The 15974-nt window shown below is 37.5% G+C and overlaps 1 protein-coding gene across 1 annotated transcript; it reads right to left on the bottom strand.

Annotated features, from left to right (window-relative positions):
* Nucleotides 1-11642: 11642 nt before the first annotated feature.
* LOC104893882 (ubiquitin-conjugating enzyme E2 27) lies at nt 11643-15700 on the bottom strand. Its single transcript, XM_010680011.4, has 5 exons — nt 15269-15700; nt 14736-14784; nt 12357-12516; nt 12099-12188; nt 11643-12005 (listed from the first exon to the last, which is right to left on the bottom strand). Exons 1-5 carry the CDS (start codon nt 15444-15446, stop codon nt 11898-11900), a joined length of 585 nt encoding a protein of 194 aa, XP_010678313.1. The 5' UTR covers nt 15447-15700; the 3' UTR covers nt 11643-11897.
* Between the last annotated feature and the right edge of the window lie 274 nt (nt 15701-15974).

The raw sequence follows: 15974 nt of genomic DNA, 5'->3' as shown, positions 1-15974 counted from the left end.
ATTGCTGCGGTTTTGGCCGAAAACCGCAGCAATATGGTTTCAACGGAAATTTTTTAAAAAATTTTGACTATTTGACCAGATATATTGCTGCGGTTTCTGATAAAAACAGTAGCAATATATTAAAATAATATTAAAAAATATTATTTGAACCTATTGCTGCGGTTCCTACAAAAAACGCAGCAATAGGCGTTTAAAATTAATAATAAAATAATCCACCCCACTCTTCACGCCTAAATTAAACCCTAAATGTTCTCACTCTCTCTCATCCTCTATCAATCTCACGCCTCTTCTCCTCCCCCTCATATTCTCTCTCTCTCTCCTCCTCTATCAACAATCTCACGCCTCTTCTCCTCTCCCTCATATTCTCTCTCTCCTCTATCAACAATCTAGCTCCTCTATCAATCTCACGCCTCTTCTCCCTCATCAGTACCTCTCCTCCCTCATCTCCTCTCTCTCTCTCCCTTTCTCTTTTTTCCCTCGTCGTTTCCGCCAGATTTCGCCGGAAACCGCCCAGATTACTACGGAGAAACGCAGCGTCTCGAGTTCTTCGTCGGCTGTTCTGTTCGCCGGAAACCGCCCAGATCTATTCTTCGTGGCTGTTCTTCGTCGCGCGTCTGCTTTCTCTTCGTCGGCTGTTCGTTTGTTCTTCGTCGGCTGTTCTTTGGTTCTTCGTCGGCTGTTCGTTCGCCTGTCTGTTCGTTTTGTCGCGCGCCCAGATTCCTACGAAGATCGAGGCTTGAAGATGGAAGACTCCAAGATCGAGTTCGTTTGTTTTTCAGAATTTTTTTTTTCGTTTTCAATTGTATTTGTTTATTTTTTTCGTTTTTATTATTATTACGATCATTTTTTAATTATTTCAGATCTGTTTTTTTTCCTTTTGTTCTGATGTAATATAAGTTTGTCTTTTTATTTTTTTGTTTATGTGTTAGAATTAATGTTAAGTTTTTATGATATAATGTTAAGTTTGTCTTCAACTTTTTTTTCGTTTTGTAGCTAGATTTTGATGAAAGTTTATAAATTTTGGCTATTTTTCTGAATTTTGTTCAATTTCGAATTTAATGGCAAAATAAATAAAAAAAATTTTTGACCTAATGGAGTATATTGCTGCGGTTTTTAAGGAAAACCGCAGCAATATACTCAATTTTGCTAATATATAATATAAATATATTGCTGCAGTTTTACAGGTAAAACCGCAGCAATATGTTCAAATATTGCTGCGGTTTAAAACCGCAGCAATATATTAATTACCTATTGCTGCCCCCTTAATTGCTGCGAGGCCAAAACCGCCGCAATAGGCCAGTTAATCACCGCAGCAAATAGCATTTATTCTACTATTCATCCATTTTCCCTGAAAGTTGTGACTTCTTTTTCATCTTATCTTCACCTTGATTCTTCACTTTGTTATATTTTGTTGCGAATCCAACCACAAACCAACAATTATCCTTTGTATGATTAGTCTTGCTACACACAGTGCATTGAGTAGCATTTGGTGTACTGATTCCACCTCCCCCTGGTCCCTTGCTAAACATAGCAATAGTTTCAATTTTTCCTAAACCTGAGTCAAGATATCCATCTGAGCTTCTTCCTGCTCCAGAAAGCTGCAAACAATCTCCACAATATGTAATGGAGACATCATAAGAAGATTACTTCTTTTTGTACCACAAGATTCATCTAATCCATTCATAAATTGGAGGAGTTTTTGCTTCTCTTCTTGTTGCCTTGTTGAAGCATCCACAAATGCAGTGATTTATGTAGTTATCTTGGTGATTGGTGGTAAAGAATATAAAGACTCTAATTCCTCCCAATAACACTTCATCAGTGTATAATACTCACTGAATTTTCCCCTTGTTTCTTAGTTTCATAGAGTTCTTTACTAAGCTTGTATTGTCTCGAGTCATTTGTGAGGGAAAACCTCTTCTCAAGCTGATTCCATATTCATCTTGTACTGTTAACAAACATGACAGATGCCTTAATTGATTCTGATACATAATCCATGAGATTATCATGTTGTTACATGTATTCCAAGCTTCTTTAATTTCTTTACAGCATCCTTATCATCTCTCAATGGAACTCATGTTACAAAGCCTAGCTTTCCTCTAGAAGATAGAGCTATTTCCATGGATCTTCTCCAGGATCTGTAGTTCCTTGAAATTTATCTGCGAAAACAAATTTTTTTTCCATTTGAAGGGTGCAGAAATAAAGGGTTTGTAGGTTCTACTTTTATAGGTGGATTTTCTGTCATTTTAAAGATCCCAATTTCAAAGTAAAGAAAATTTTATACTTTGAAGGTTTTAAGTGCATTGGCTCTAATATCATAAAAATATTAATAAGGTAATAAGTTTTCTCAGTAGAACTTGGTTGTAGTTCATTTCATTACTTCACTCATTTGTGATAATCAAACAACCTAGGAATGGTCCTTTTAATAGATCCCACTGATTACAAGGAAGATACCTAGGAAGATGTCTTGCTAATGGTATAATGCCACCTGACTACTACCTTGATTACTACAAGACAAGAAACATAAATAACTAAAGCTCATCATTGGCACACTGCCAAAGAGAATTACAATCCTAGGACACCTACCTGATGTACTGATTTCTGGAGAGGTATTTAGCACTACAAGGCTGATGAGCTTCATCACTTGCATGTTGATTATATCTTTCTAAAACACCAATTTAGGTATAGTGTAGCTCATCTCATCTTCTCTCAATGTTGGATAGCATTAACCTGAAGATAGTAAAGTTGTCATCTCGAGTATCCGTACTACAAGCTATCGTGGAGTTCCTTCAACAACATTCAAAAGTTGGAAGAATATGTATTCTGTAGTGAATATGATGAGTTTGTCTATTACCTAAAACTGCATTGTCTATCTTTCTTTTACAAGTTTTCTTCCTTGGCGGTGAACACTGCAATGAGAAAGGAGCTTTTATTCTTCCTTATCTCGAGGCTTAGGAAGGACTTGAATAAGAACAATTGTTCTTCAGTCACCTCCATGATCCCAAGCGGGGCATATGAACTACCTCAATTACTCATAAAAATTTGTCTTCTTTTGACATCGAGAAAATTTGCATTAATTAAAACTTGAGTATAGCCTAATGCTAATACAACTAAATAGACACAAACTAATATGAACAAGAGCTTTATTAGCTCGTACATACTTTAGGAATAAAAAACTAACTATTACATGTCCAGTCCAAAAGAAGTTTGTCTTGAAATATGACGAGTGAGGTTGGATGATATGTCTTCATGAAAAAGACCTGATATGAGAGGGAGCCTGTTTGTAATACGAAATTCTGACGATCTTTCGAGAGAGACTGATGCACGATAGCTAATGGACCCGAATGTCCACTAGATACTAAATCCCAAGGTCCTTGAAGAGAAACAACCTCCTGCGATTCTACTGAATCAATAACAATGAAGTCACATCCTTTGATGACTTCTGACCCTGCTGCGAGGGTACCCAGAGTTTAGTCGCATTAGACTGAAACTCGAAAGAGGTGGAGGTCATAACTTACTCCAAATCAAATAGGAGGGCCTCCTACAAGATGCATTTTTTAGGTGTGATGACACCTGAAGCGATCACGAGAAATTGAGGCGAGTTAGATTGATGAACTTTTCCCCACTTACGAATCCGAAGATTCAACCTCACAATCTCCAACCTAGAAGAACGATGCCAACAGATCTAAATTGAGAACCTCCTCTTATCTTAACGAACACTCGCGGCCCATTTTGTAGTTGGTTATAAATGGTGGTAATGCGAATGAATTTGTGTATAAATTTGTGAAAAATATCATTGTCCATTCCCATGGTAATGCTAATTTATCCTAAACTGTCCACTTTCCTTCTTGAATTTTCATTCCCATCCAATACCACCTTGTATGTGGTAATGAGTGGTAATGAAAATTGCTTCCCCTTGGAGACAAAAACACAAGTTTAGGAGTGATATTGCTTGCTCATGGAGAAAAAATGCCTCCCCATGGAGATTTTAAGGGTGCTTCCCTAATAAAATTACACTTAAAATTCATTCCCATTACCGCAATTTATTAACATCTACCAAACGGGTCGTCGATGTCCTAAAGCGGCATAAACCCCACGGCAACTTTAGAATCATTTGTTTTATTCACCATTCCCTAGATCCTCCGTTATCATGAAAAATCAAGAGCCTTGCACTGCCCGCTTATCACTACTAACGAACACCCAAACACATCCATACACAAAAAGGCAAGCGATATTAGATCTGGAAGAACATACATTAAACTAAAGCTAAGACAGAATACGAGACTGAAACAACTTGAAGGACTACCGACGATAGCCAAAAGCAACCTTTACTAGGATACACTATACGAGCTTCGCTGGCGCTTCTCAAGAGAACCGGCCTCACCTAAGTCACGACAACTAACCAAACAGGGGCTGCAGCAAACCACTCAGCTGAACTGACCAACCAAGCCACAACACAACAACGAACATGGAAAGGGGGAGGGGAAGACATACTAAAACACCTAACAGGGGGTAGGGAGGGGAAGTCGAACTACTAAAACCACCTAATAGAGGACAAGGGAGGGAGGAGACGCACTGAAACTAGGAACAAATGAGCGCTACGAGGAAGGCGTATGGGAGACGCACTATAGCAACATACACCTAACATGGGGGAACAAGGGAAGGGGAGGAGGAGGAAGGCTAACGAACAAAAGGACTAGGGAGGGCTGACTCGACGCGCGAGGACAAACTCGACAGGAAACATCAACATTAGGGGAACGAGGGGATGGAGAGAGGGGAGACTTGACGGAACCAACCACACCAACCATTAGGGGAACGGGGGATGGGGAGAGGGGAGACACGATACAAACATTGACTAGGGACGGCCGTAGAGAACAACAGAGAGGAAGACGCTATTACAAACTAGTGGGCAGGCTCGCCAGCGACCAGTGTATCCACGCTGGCTACCAGCGAGCTTGCAAGGCGACTAGTTGAACTTTTACTTTAGGGTTTGATTTAAGGGAAATCGCAGAGAGAGAAAGGGTTTTATGTACTAAAGTTTTTAAACGAAGGTAGCCATATAAAAATTTGTCTTAAGGAGTAGGTTGAAGTAAAATCCATAATTGTTTATACCACCTTTATTTTTGCGGTTAGAATGAAGAGAAAAAAGTAATTATGTATACCGTATATAGAGTAATCTTTTACTTGCATGAAAGTCCTTGTGGTTCACCATCATCCATTCTTCAAACAAAAATCATCTTAACAGTTTAGAAGTACAAATGAAGCTCCCTTCATCCTAAACAGATATGAACACTTTTTACTACATGTAGTGTAGTTCCAAATGGTATTTTAACAAATATTAGATGTAATATGAATTGATGAGATATCTTTTATTGGAAGAGAGGAAGTATTGTATTATTTTATTAACGAATATAAAATAGCTAGTAGGGAGTTATAAGACTCATATACTAACAGTGGCACCATGTTAAAAGATAGTTTTGAAACTAATTGGAGACAAACGGGAAAAAAAGTGTTCAATTCTTCTAGCGCAAATGGGGTAATTCATAAGGTTAGCTCTATAGATGGAGTGGTAAAGAAAGAAAGTTAAATCGAGTGATAATAGGGAAGAATCATAAAAAAATTCTAGATTTCGTGAAAACTAACCTATCTAGGATCCCAAAAAACGATAACTAAATCTTCTACCCTGGTTATTAAAAGTCAGAATTTTTCCATTGTACACCTTACGTTGAATGATCATTTCTTTTTCGTCAAAAACTACATTATAAATACCGACTTTTGAAAATAACTACTCCTTCCGTCCCAGAACACTCTTTACACTTTCATTTTTCATTTGTACCAAAATACTTTTTACAATTCTGTTGTTTAATATGACCCACAATTAGTTTAATCTTTCTACCTTTTTAACCATAGGTCCACACTCTCTCTCCTCCAAATAATTTAATATAACTCGTACTACCTACCAACTCTAACCATTAGCTCACACTCTCTCTCCACCAAATAAAATAATGTTGCTTTTACTACTTATTAACTCCTGTCACATCTACTTTTCAATAAAATAATAATTGATAACCAAACAACAACTTATCATCTAAAACTATGAGCGCTTATAAGTGTTAAGGCGTTTGGTTAGAGGGTTACAAGAAAGGGAAAGGGAATTAGTTGATTCCATTCCCTTAAAACTTGTTTGGATTTGGGGTTTTGTTTCCCCTCTTTTCCCCTCCATTACCCCAAATCCCTCTATTTTGATTCCTCACTACCCCCTCCACTTAGAAATGGGGGAATGGAAAACCCTTGACCATCACCTTTGACCACAACCACTTTGCCACCAGAACCACCACCCTAGAACCCCTCCACCGGAAACCACCACTCCACCACCCGAAACCACCACCATCAACCCGAAACCACCACCACACCACTGATCCACACCCGAAACCACCACCATCAACCCGAAACCACACCCCACCATCACTGATCTACACCCGAAACCACCAAATTCACCGCCGGAAACAAACACATCTCTACATGAAAAACCACCACATCCACACGAAAACCACCACAATCCACACAAAAACCACCACCTTCCATGGAAAACACCTCTCCCTTGCCGAAAAACTTTAGATCTACAAGAGAGGAGGAAAGAGAAAAGATTTACCGCAAAAATCAGTGGCCGCGAAGGGAAGGAGAAGGGGTGACGAAGGAGGAGGGGAAGGGGCGGCGTGCCAGCGACAGGGAAGGGGAAGAGCGACGGCGGCGGTGGAGGAGGGGAAAAGTTGGTAGTTTTACATGAGTGGTGGTAGTTTTAAGGGAAAAGCTGTGGTGGTGGGAAATACTAGGGTTTTCTTTGCTAGTATCTAAACAAACAACTTTGAAAATCAAAGGGTAAACCTTTCCATTCTCCTTGTAACCCTTTCTCAAATCATTTCCCTTTCCACTCAACCAATCAAACTCCCCTAAAAGTATTCTGATACAGAGGGGAATACCTTATAATTTTTTTTTAAAAAAACTCACCTTAAAAAACCCACAACATTAAGTAGCACTACCAGTTAATTAAAAAAAGTAGTAGATTCTGTCAAAGGGCCCCACCTTTTGTTTTCCTTCCATTACTATCTACTATCTTTTCGTAGTTCCTTTGTTTTTGCAAACTTAGAGCATAAGAGCTTCTTCTTCTCCAATCAAAGACGAAGTTTTCACCCAATATGTGGTAGAAACGACATTCCAAATTCATCCATCTCTTGTTTTGAAAAGTATCTATTATGGTGTTAATGCTTCAATTAGTCAATTAGGGTTATTTTAAGGGGGCGTTTGGTTCTAATTGACAGGACGGAGAAATAGAAGTTATTGGAAGTTAACAACGGAGCAAAGTGGAATATTGTTACTTTAAGGGGGCGTTTGGTTCATATAGTGGTATGGTTTTGGAATTAGGAATGAAATCAAGGTGGTATATGTTTGAAACTTGATACCTAAGACCATGTATTTTGGTTTTATTTAGGAATGAAATTTTTTCTTCTATTTAATACCTAAGTGTATTGGTATGAATCAAACCCCCCTGGATTTCTAGATCCCATACCTTATGGGTTTGAGGTATGGGTTTTAAATCTCTCAAATTATTAAACAAACATTAGGTATGGGTTTTACTCATTCTAAACCCATACCTCATACCAAAATCAAATGAACTGAACACTCCCTAACGGCCCGTTTGGTAGTTGGTTATAAATGGTGGTAATGGGAATGAATTTTTGTGTAAATTTGTGGAAAATATCATTGTCCATTACCATGGTAATGCTAATTTATCCTAAAGTGTCCACTTTCCTTCTTGAATTTTCATTCCCATCCAATACCATCTTGTAGGGTGGTAATGAGTGGTAATGAAAATTGTTTCCCCTTAGAGACAAAAACACAAGTTTAGGGGTGAGATTGCTTGTCCTTGGAGAAAAAATGCCTCCCCATGGAGATTTTAAGGGTACTTCCCTAATAAAATTACACTTAAAATTCATTCCCATTACCGCAATTTATTAACGACTACCAAACAGGCCGTAAATGTTATGGGACGTTTACATAATTTTACAATAAGAAAAGGAGGGAGGGAACATAAATTGGGCATTTTGACAGAACCTATCTAATGTTTTCTGTCAACTGGCAATGCTATTCAAAGTTTTGGACTAGATACTTTTTAATTACCTCTATAAGGTAGTTTTGGGAAAAAAAAAAAGAGTAAAGATTTTGAACTAACAGTTGAACTTGGGATTTGCAAAAAGTTTAGGTCTTCGATGAAAGTCAAAAACTCCAAATTAGGACGAAAGATGGAAAGGTATCTACTCAACTTTTCCCACCTTCTCGCGCATGAAATGTTGATTTAATCCTCACGACTTCATGAGCAACTTATTAGATTTGTATGACCTCCCCACTTCCTTCCACGATGTCATTTTAAGTCTTTTAGAAAGAGGCTACCACACAATGTAAAGGGAGAAAAAAAAGAAAAGGATCGAAAAAAAAAAAGATGATTTAACTCAACTTTATTTTAGGACTTTTCTACAACAAAACAATGTACTTTTGTAATTCATCTACTAAAAGTTCTACTACTGGGGGTCCTCGATTGCTCAAGAAAAATGTCAGAAAACACAAGCCATTATCACTTTAAGACTGATCATACCACCCACAGACCACAAAGGAGCTCACTAGTCACAAGGTACTGCCTCTTCTTCATAATGGCAAAAGGTGCACAGACAAAATATCTTAAATACCTTTAACAACTTAACTGTACTTAGACTTCAATTAAGGTAACTACCGAATTTTAGCCCCGTTTGTGAGGTGCCTAAAGGCTGGACAAGAATGAATATCCCAGTTCGAAAACGTATAAACGGTTGTGGAATCATGTACTAATGCTTCTGCTAATTGAGCTCGTGATTTTTCCCATATCTAAACCTTTTATTTTCCTTTTGTGAAAAAATGGAAAACCATCCAATAATCCAAAGCCTACTAGACTCCGACTAATCCGATTTAAACCGAAACATGCCTCCCACCAAGTGATGCTACATTACCATGGCTCAAACCAAAACCTTTAGTTAAACTAGAACAAGCCTTTACGATCCAAGCACTTGTTGCTAGTTGAGGTCATAATTCCTACCATGAGTATCCACTTTATCTGCACTATTAGCAGTTCCTTTTACCAAAAAGCATGATCAACTTCAATAAAGAGAGCAATAATATGTACAATCCAATACAATCTACTTCCATCTTCTTTCTTTCGATTTCTACCACGTTGGCTAATCTTCCACATCTTACAAAGGTCCACCATAATCTAGATTACAGATAATTTTCAATTAAGAAAGAATCTTTACTATTATAAAATAAATCATGCTTACATTAGTACTGTATCATCTACAGGAAAGTCAAGCAGCAGTTTGACAAATCTTCTTCACGGACAAAATATAGTGGGTAGGGGAAGTATGGGTCCTCAGTCATCAACACATGATAGAATCAGCATATTCAGCATGGACTAAGTGAAATACAAGACTCAAGTACCAAGATTCTTGTCAAATTTAGTTAGGTGTAATATACTTAAGAAAATTTCTGTTGGCAAAATCCAGCACGGGAGATCCAATTTCTATGCGTTAAATTAGAACACATATTCAAGGGGAAGATAAAAAGGCACTGCAACAAAATTCTATCATAGAGTTGATTCAGACAACCCTTGACATAGTCTGTGATGGGAAGGTTGGAAATAAAGCATTTAATAAGGGAGGAGAGACATTGAATACCACAGTAGCACATTCTCCAGACATGAAACTAGTGATGCAATAACTGTATCCAGTATCCACCTTTAAAAAGAAAGCGAAAGAAGCAACCAGATTAAAAATATCTGCAAGTGATGTTGGCATCCGGGTGTATATAAGTTCCAGTGACTTGGTAAAAGCCTTCGTGCACCTCATAATTCAAAGCAGAAAACATTTGTAAAGAGGAATAATAAGCCTTCCTGAATTTTGTTATGCAGACATCCCACTGAAACAAAAAAATATAGCACCACCCAAAACTGCATATTAGTATCCTGCCTCGAGTATAACTAATCAATATACATAGCCTAGAACACTAATGAATATACACAGCCTAGAGAACACTAAGCAATATACAAGGCCTGGATAGCATTAAGTTTAAATAACTTCACATTTTTTGTTGTACGCCAATAACACCATAAATAAGTAGCGAGTAGTTTCGCTACTTAAGAAACTAGATCTCAACAAGTGCACATTCATATCAATAAAGAGTTGGGGGGGGGGGGGGGACAGAACTGACTGAATCACCTTAGTTCAGAAAATTACTTTAAAACCATTCACATTTCAAAATCAGATCAAATCACACTATCTCAAGCCAATCTATAATAATATATTAAAAGGCCTTCATAAACAAGAAACATTGCCACGTGGCGCTATGCCTTAGATTGTTTACTTCACGTACTCCACATACAATAAAAAAATTAGAAAATGTTAGCTATGAGATTTGATCCCTAGCTACTAAACCAAGTAATGTTTGGTGTTATAATTTTAAAGTAAAATATTAATAAACAAAAATTATTATTACCTAGGGCATAGACCAGGACTAAAAACTAGTTAAACATGGCAAAAGAAGATCATTAAGGTATGACACTAATTTCAAAACTTTTAACTTCTGACTATAATCACCACAGCAGCATTCCATTAATATAGAAGCTCAAAGAGTATGGTTTAAGCGGCAGTGTATGATTAATAAGATCAAACACTTACTTCGGGATCTGCTCCAAAACTCTAGTTGAGATGGATATGCAACATATCGTTGGTGCTGAATGATCTGGCAATCATTTCTCCTCAAAGAGATAAGTCTTTTCAAAACAAAGAGTACGCTTGTCCTTGCTTTGATTTAAGTCAAAGATAGTATTACTCCATCCTCATTAGTCATTACAACCATGGTCACATAAAATCTGCTGCTGACATTTTATGCATCTAGGATATGTTATACAGATGCTCCGACGAGATATTACAATGACCAAAACCTATGATCTCTCGATATTGTGAATTTCTTTCCCTTCTCCTTCCACTACAAACCACAAGTTTGACAAACAAAATAGATTTATAATATTGTGCATATACATTAGCAACAAGACTGAGATAGCATATTGTCTTCTACACAGTCAATACTCCCAAGTAAACCACCCCATATCTCCTTTTCAAACAGCTAGAAATACCGATCACAAACCAAAAGGAATCTGATCTTGAAAATTTAACCATATGCCAAACTTATTATATCTCACCATGCGTCAAACTGGCCCAGCAGTCCAAACAAAACTACACATGCAAAACTTCATATACTAAATCAGATCTAGGGAAACGAACGTCATATCAACCACCATAATTATGTTCCAAGATGCAATAGATTAAAATAAATGCACATTCCGCACGTAGTATGTATACTTAGAGCAATTTAAAAAGGGGAAATAGGAGCCGCGAAGGTTGAGACAATAGAAGTGCCATAAATCCCTCTTGCCTGCCTTGAGCTATGATATTTCCTTCATTACACCGCCTCTTCTTTGGTTTCTACTCTCAATAATCCTACTTACAATGTAGAAGACATATAATAGTGCACAAAAGCAAATGAAATTGAAGTAGATAGAGGGATGCAAAGAAGCCAGGGGACTTTCTCATTCATTCTTTAAGCATTCTATTCAATAATCGGCATTTGTAACTTCTCCTTTCAACATGAAAGGAGCTCAGCCTCAATAGCAACAAAATATCAAAAGAGAAATTTTAGCAAGGACTTGACTAAAGATGGAGTAGATATATTAGCTCTACACTAGACATGGAGTCCATGTTTTGGCTTAATCGAGACCTTCAGAGAGTGCATCATCAACAAAAAGGGATTATGTGATGAATCTAGCTTGAGCAAAGCTTTTCAAGGGCAAGAGTTTCATCCCCACCAACAACTTCCAAAGTACTCCTGACCAATGCTTCTGGAAAGCCCATTTCAACTAGCCTCTGTACCTGCATAATAAGCAACTTCCCTATGACATCATACAAATGGATATATGTGTGGTTGACTCAATGACATACTCACAAGGAAGAGGAGTCACCTACCTTCACATCAATCCCAAGAGAAGATGTTTTAGCAAAAGCTTCTGTCCAATAACGAGCAGTGCCCACAAAGGTCTGGTAGTCTTGAAGATACTGCACCACATAATTAAACAGTACAATAAATGTCCTACTGCATTAACTTGTAAGCATAACAATTGGCGGCTAAAACCGCCAAACTCCCTTCCCCAAAGAGCTTAAGTAGCACATAATCACAAACAGGAATTTGAGATTCAAAGACTTCCACATTAGCAGAAAAATAACCTGTTGAGCAACGACAGCATCCTGAGGATCATCTGGCTGTGGTGCAGAAAGTAATGCTTGTATGGAGACAAGTGCTGTCTTCAGAGTAAGTGCAGGACTCCATTGATCTTTCAAGATATCCAGGCAGATAGCCCCACTTTGACTGCTAATATTAGGATGCCTTCAATATAATGCATGAATACACATTAAGCTTGTAATCTCCTGAGAGTAGCACATAATTTTTTTTAATAAATAAAAAGTTACAATAGTTTAGACAATGTACCAAGAAAATAAGTAGACCAGAAACTCTCCCAAGGAGGGTAGAGGTAGGTATATGCATTCCCATAGCACTAAACGTTTATCTAATAATAAAGCCCTAAGAAGGCTCAAACCAAAAGACCAAAACCCACAATGGCACAATAAGCTACAATCTTATGACATGTTACAAATACCTCTTTCTAGAAGAAACCACAAAATGACTAGAAAAGCATGCCGTTTATGAGCTTATCTAGAAATGCTCTGATATGGAGGCGGACAAATCAGAATGGTACAAGAAAATGGCCATTTCGTAATGCAGCAATGAAAGATTTGCTCCCTGTTTCAACCAATCTATAGTGTATAACAAACACCTTGAGCATAGTAGACTTTCTACCTTGCAATAACCTGAGCGGTTACACAAAAATAGTCACCTGAACAAGAAACCATCACGCTTTTAAGAACCTCATAAGGCCCTAGAAGGCTCACACCAAAAGACCAGAATGTAACCTAATAAGCAATAATCTTATGACATGCTACAAAAATTTCTTCATTCCATTCCGGCAGAAAATCACACATCCACCATAAAAGCATGCTGTCTCTATGGGCTCATCTGGAAATGCTACAAGAAAATGGCCCTTCCATAAAGCAAAGGTAATTGTTCCTTGTCTCAACACCTCTATACTGTATGGAAAAACACCCTGAGCATAGTTGACCTTCAGACTTGCGATGCTGTGCTAATTTATCCAAAAAGAGTCATCTGAACATAGTGTAAGTGGAGACTATTAAGAACCTCAGACTTGCAACTAATATTATAGCAGAAGTATTTGGATGCAGAGGCTACTGCAAGTATGAAGTGGGTAAAATGCAAGAGAAGGCACCTATTGTCAAATCCTCCACTTTCAATTTTATGGATGCATCCTAAATTTGAAAATTCCAGAAAACTAGATGTTTTCTCTCTAAGAAGAAGGCCCGGGTTGGGACATAGTGTAGAGAAGACAAATGACAAAGATGAGAAGGAACTAACACAGATTTGGTGTCCCCTGCCCCCTTTCAAAGAGGCAAGATTATTCGCAAAACAAAACCCCCTTTATTACCAACTATACATTTGGCCAAAAGGACAGAAAGCGATCAAATCTGTGGCACAATATCTTGGATTAAAATAGAAATTTCCTTATTTCCCCAATAAAAACTAGGCTTGAAGAATGAAGATGAAGTGCCAAATCACTCACAGAGTAAGATGTTATGATTAGCCCAGCATCCACTTTCCCATGATTCCAATCACATCAAATGAATCCACAGTTAAAGACTTAAAGCTACACATAACAGGTTGATAGTCCTTCAAATATAATTAACCGAACAACAAACCATATGGAAACATTCTCTGAACCTTAAAATGGTGGTAATTCTCATTTGACAGTGCATTCTATGCATAAGAGCACATATGATCAGCATAGATACATCAGACAAGGATAACGGTGAGACAGGACCGTCTCATAAAATTAGGGGCCCTGTGCTAAAATAAATTATAAAGATTAAATTTTTTGGTAAATAGAAAGACGGAAGAGTTATAAATGGGGCTTTTTGGAAAATAGGAGAAGAAGAAAAATACCAAATAGAAATTAATCTCTTTATATTTGTAATTAGATTTAGATTATTTTTTTGGGCGGACAACTAATAGAATTGGGCCCCTTATATTTCGGGGGCCCTCATCCTGCACATGGCCTTAGCCGCCTCTGCTGTGAGAATTCTAATTTTCTCATCACTTGCAAATTACACTGCCAAGAGTGCACCACACACCAAAACTATCAGAACTTCTATGACACCGAATTAAAATCGCCAAAGCAAACTAACAGAAATTTAAGACGTCACATTAACAAGGATTAAGTCTTGCACAACTGTAACAAACAAACATAATTCCCCATTAGAATGCTTTGAACCCCATGACAAACCAAAATTGGCCCAATTGAACAAAAACTGATTTATGCAATAAGATATTTCGTTGAAGCATTTGCCTCAAAGTATGCACTTATATTCTTGCTGGCACTTTACACAAAATGCTAAGTGGAAGTAAGCCTCTATATTACGGGTAACATGGCTAATCAACCAAATCAGGAAGTGAAAAAGAAATGACAAACATCTTACCAAACTTTTGTCAGAAACTTCATCAAGGGTGGCTCGAAAGGGTATCCATCTGTAAGAAATAATCCAGCACTGATAAAATTAGCGAATTCAGCCAACTCCATTTCACATACCTTAAGACAGCTGATTAAGCTTTTCAAAGGGATAAGACTAAAAGATTGCCCTTGTGCAAAGAATTTGATTGTCCAGCAAAAACTTAACTTAAAAAACACTAATCATGCGTACAACTAGGAGAAGTATAAGTTTGATTGGAAATTAATAAAGAGTGATGAAGTATCTACGTGAATACACACGGTAATTCTAAGATATTCAAACAAAACTGTGTCATTTCATATTCGCAAGATCAATTATATTCACAAATCGAAATAAGTTATCAATAAAAACAATCTTTATGCTAAAATTCCCCCAAACAGCAACGCAATTGTAAGCAAATAGATAATCAGCGGACAAACTCATACTACAAATGAAATTCAAAATTTCGCAAAAACAACGAAAAACTTGAATTGAAAATAAAAATATTAAGGAAATAGAATTACCAGGCAAAACGATGTCGATCAAGAAAGTACCGCCTTCGTAAGGAGAATCAACAGGACCAGGAATAGTTCCAATGAGATGAGAGAGAGAATCGGCTTTAGGTTTAACACTTATGCCAGAAACCTTGACATCTTTATTGCATTCTTGAAGCTCTTTCTGAACTCTAGAAAAATCCACCATTTTCGTTGAAGAAAGGTTTGATTTCTAGGGTTTTGGAGAGAGAAAAATTAGGGATTGATGATGAAGAAGAAACCCTAGAAAAACGGAGAGGTGGAAGGTTCGAAACTTTGCTCTTACTCTACGATTTCTTCTTGACTACTACTTGTCTGATAGAGAGAGAGAGAGAGAGAGAGAAGGTGTACAGACTACAGTGAGTAGCGTGGTTGTTATGGGACCCTTTCGAAGTATTTTTTGGTAATTCTCGACCGTTGGAATACTTTCCTCGTGTGCCAAACGAAATCCAGGGGATTTAAATATGGGTTTTGTCTTGTGTATGACTAGCCAGTAGCCACCGTGAAATCGATTCTAGAATCTCTTAAAATCGGACAATAAGTTTTAGAGTTCGTATTGTGTCGGACTCGTCCGACACAATCAGCCCGTCGGACCACTTCACTTGAGTTTCAGGTAGTCTTCATTTTTTTTCAGGTAGTCTTCATTTTTTTTCAGGTAGTCTTCATTTTTTTTTTCAGTTAGTCTAAATGAAAGTAA

Source organism: Beta vulgaris, chromosome 5 (assembly GCF_026745355.1).
Source record: "Beta vulgaris subsp. vulgaris cultivar EL10 chromosome 5, EL10.2, whole genome shotgun sequence".
NCBI classification, from domain to species: Eukaryota; Viridiplantae; Streptophyta; class Magnoliopsida; order Caryophyllales; family Amaranthaceae; genus Beta; species Beta vulgaris.
The sequence above is the reverse complement of the archived record's forward strand: the minus strand, read 5'-3'. Positions and strand labels throughout refer to the sequence as shown.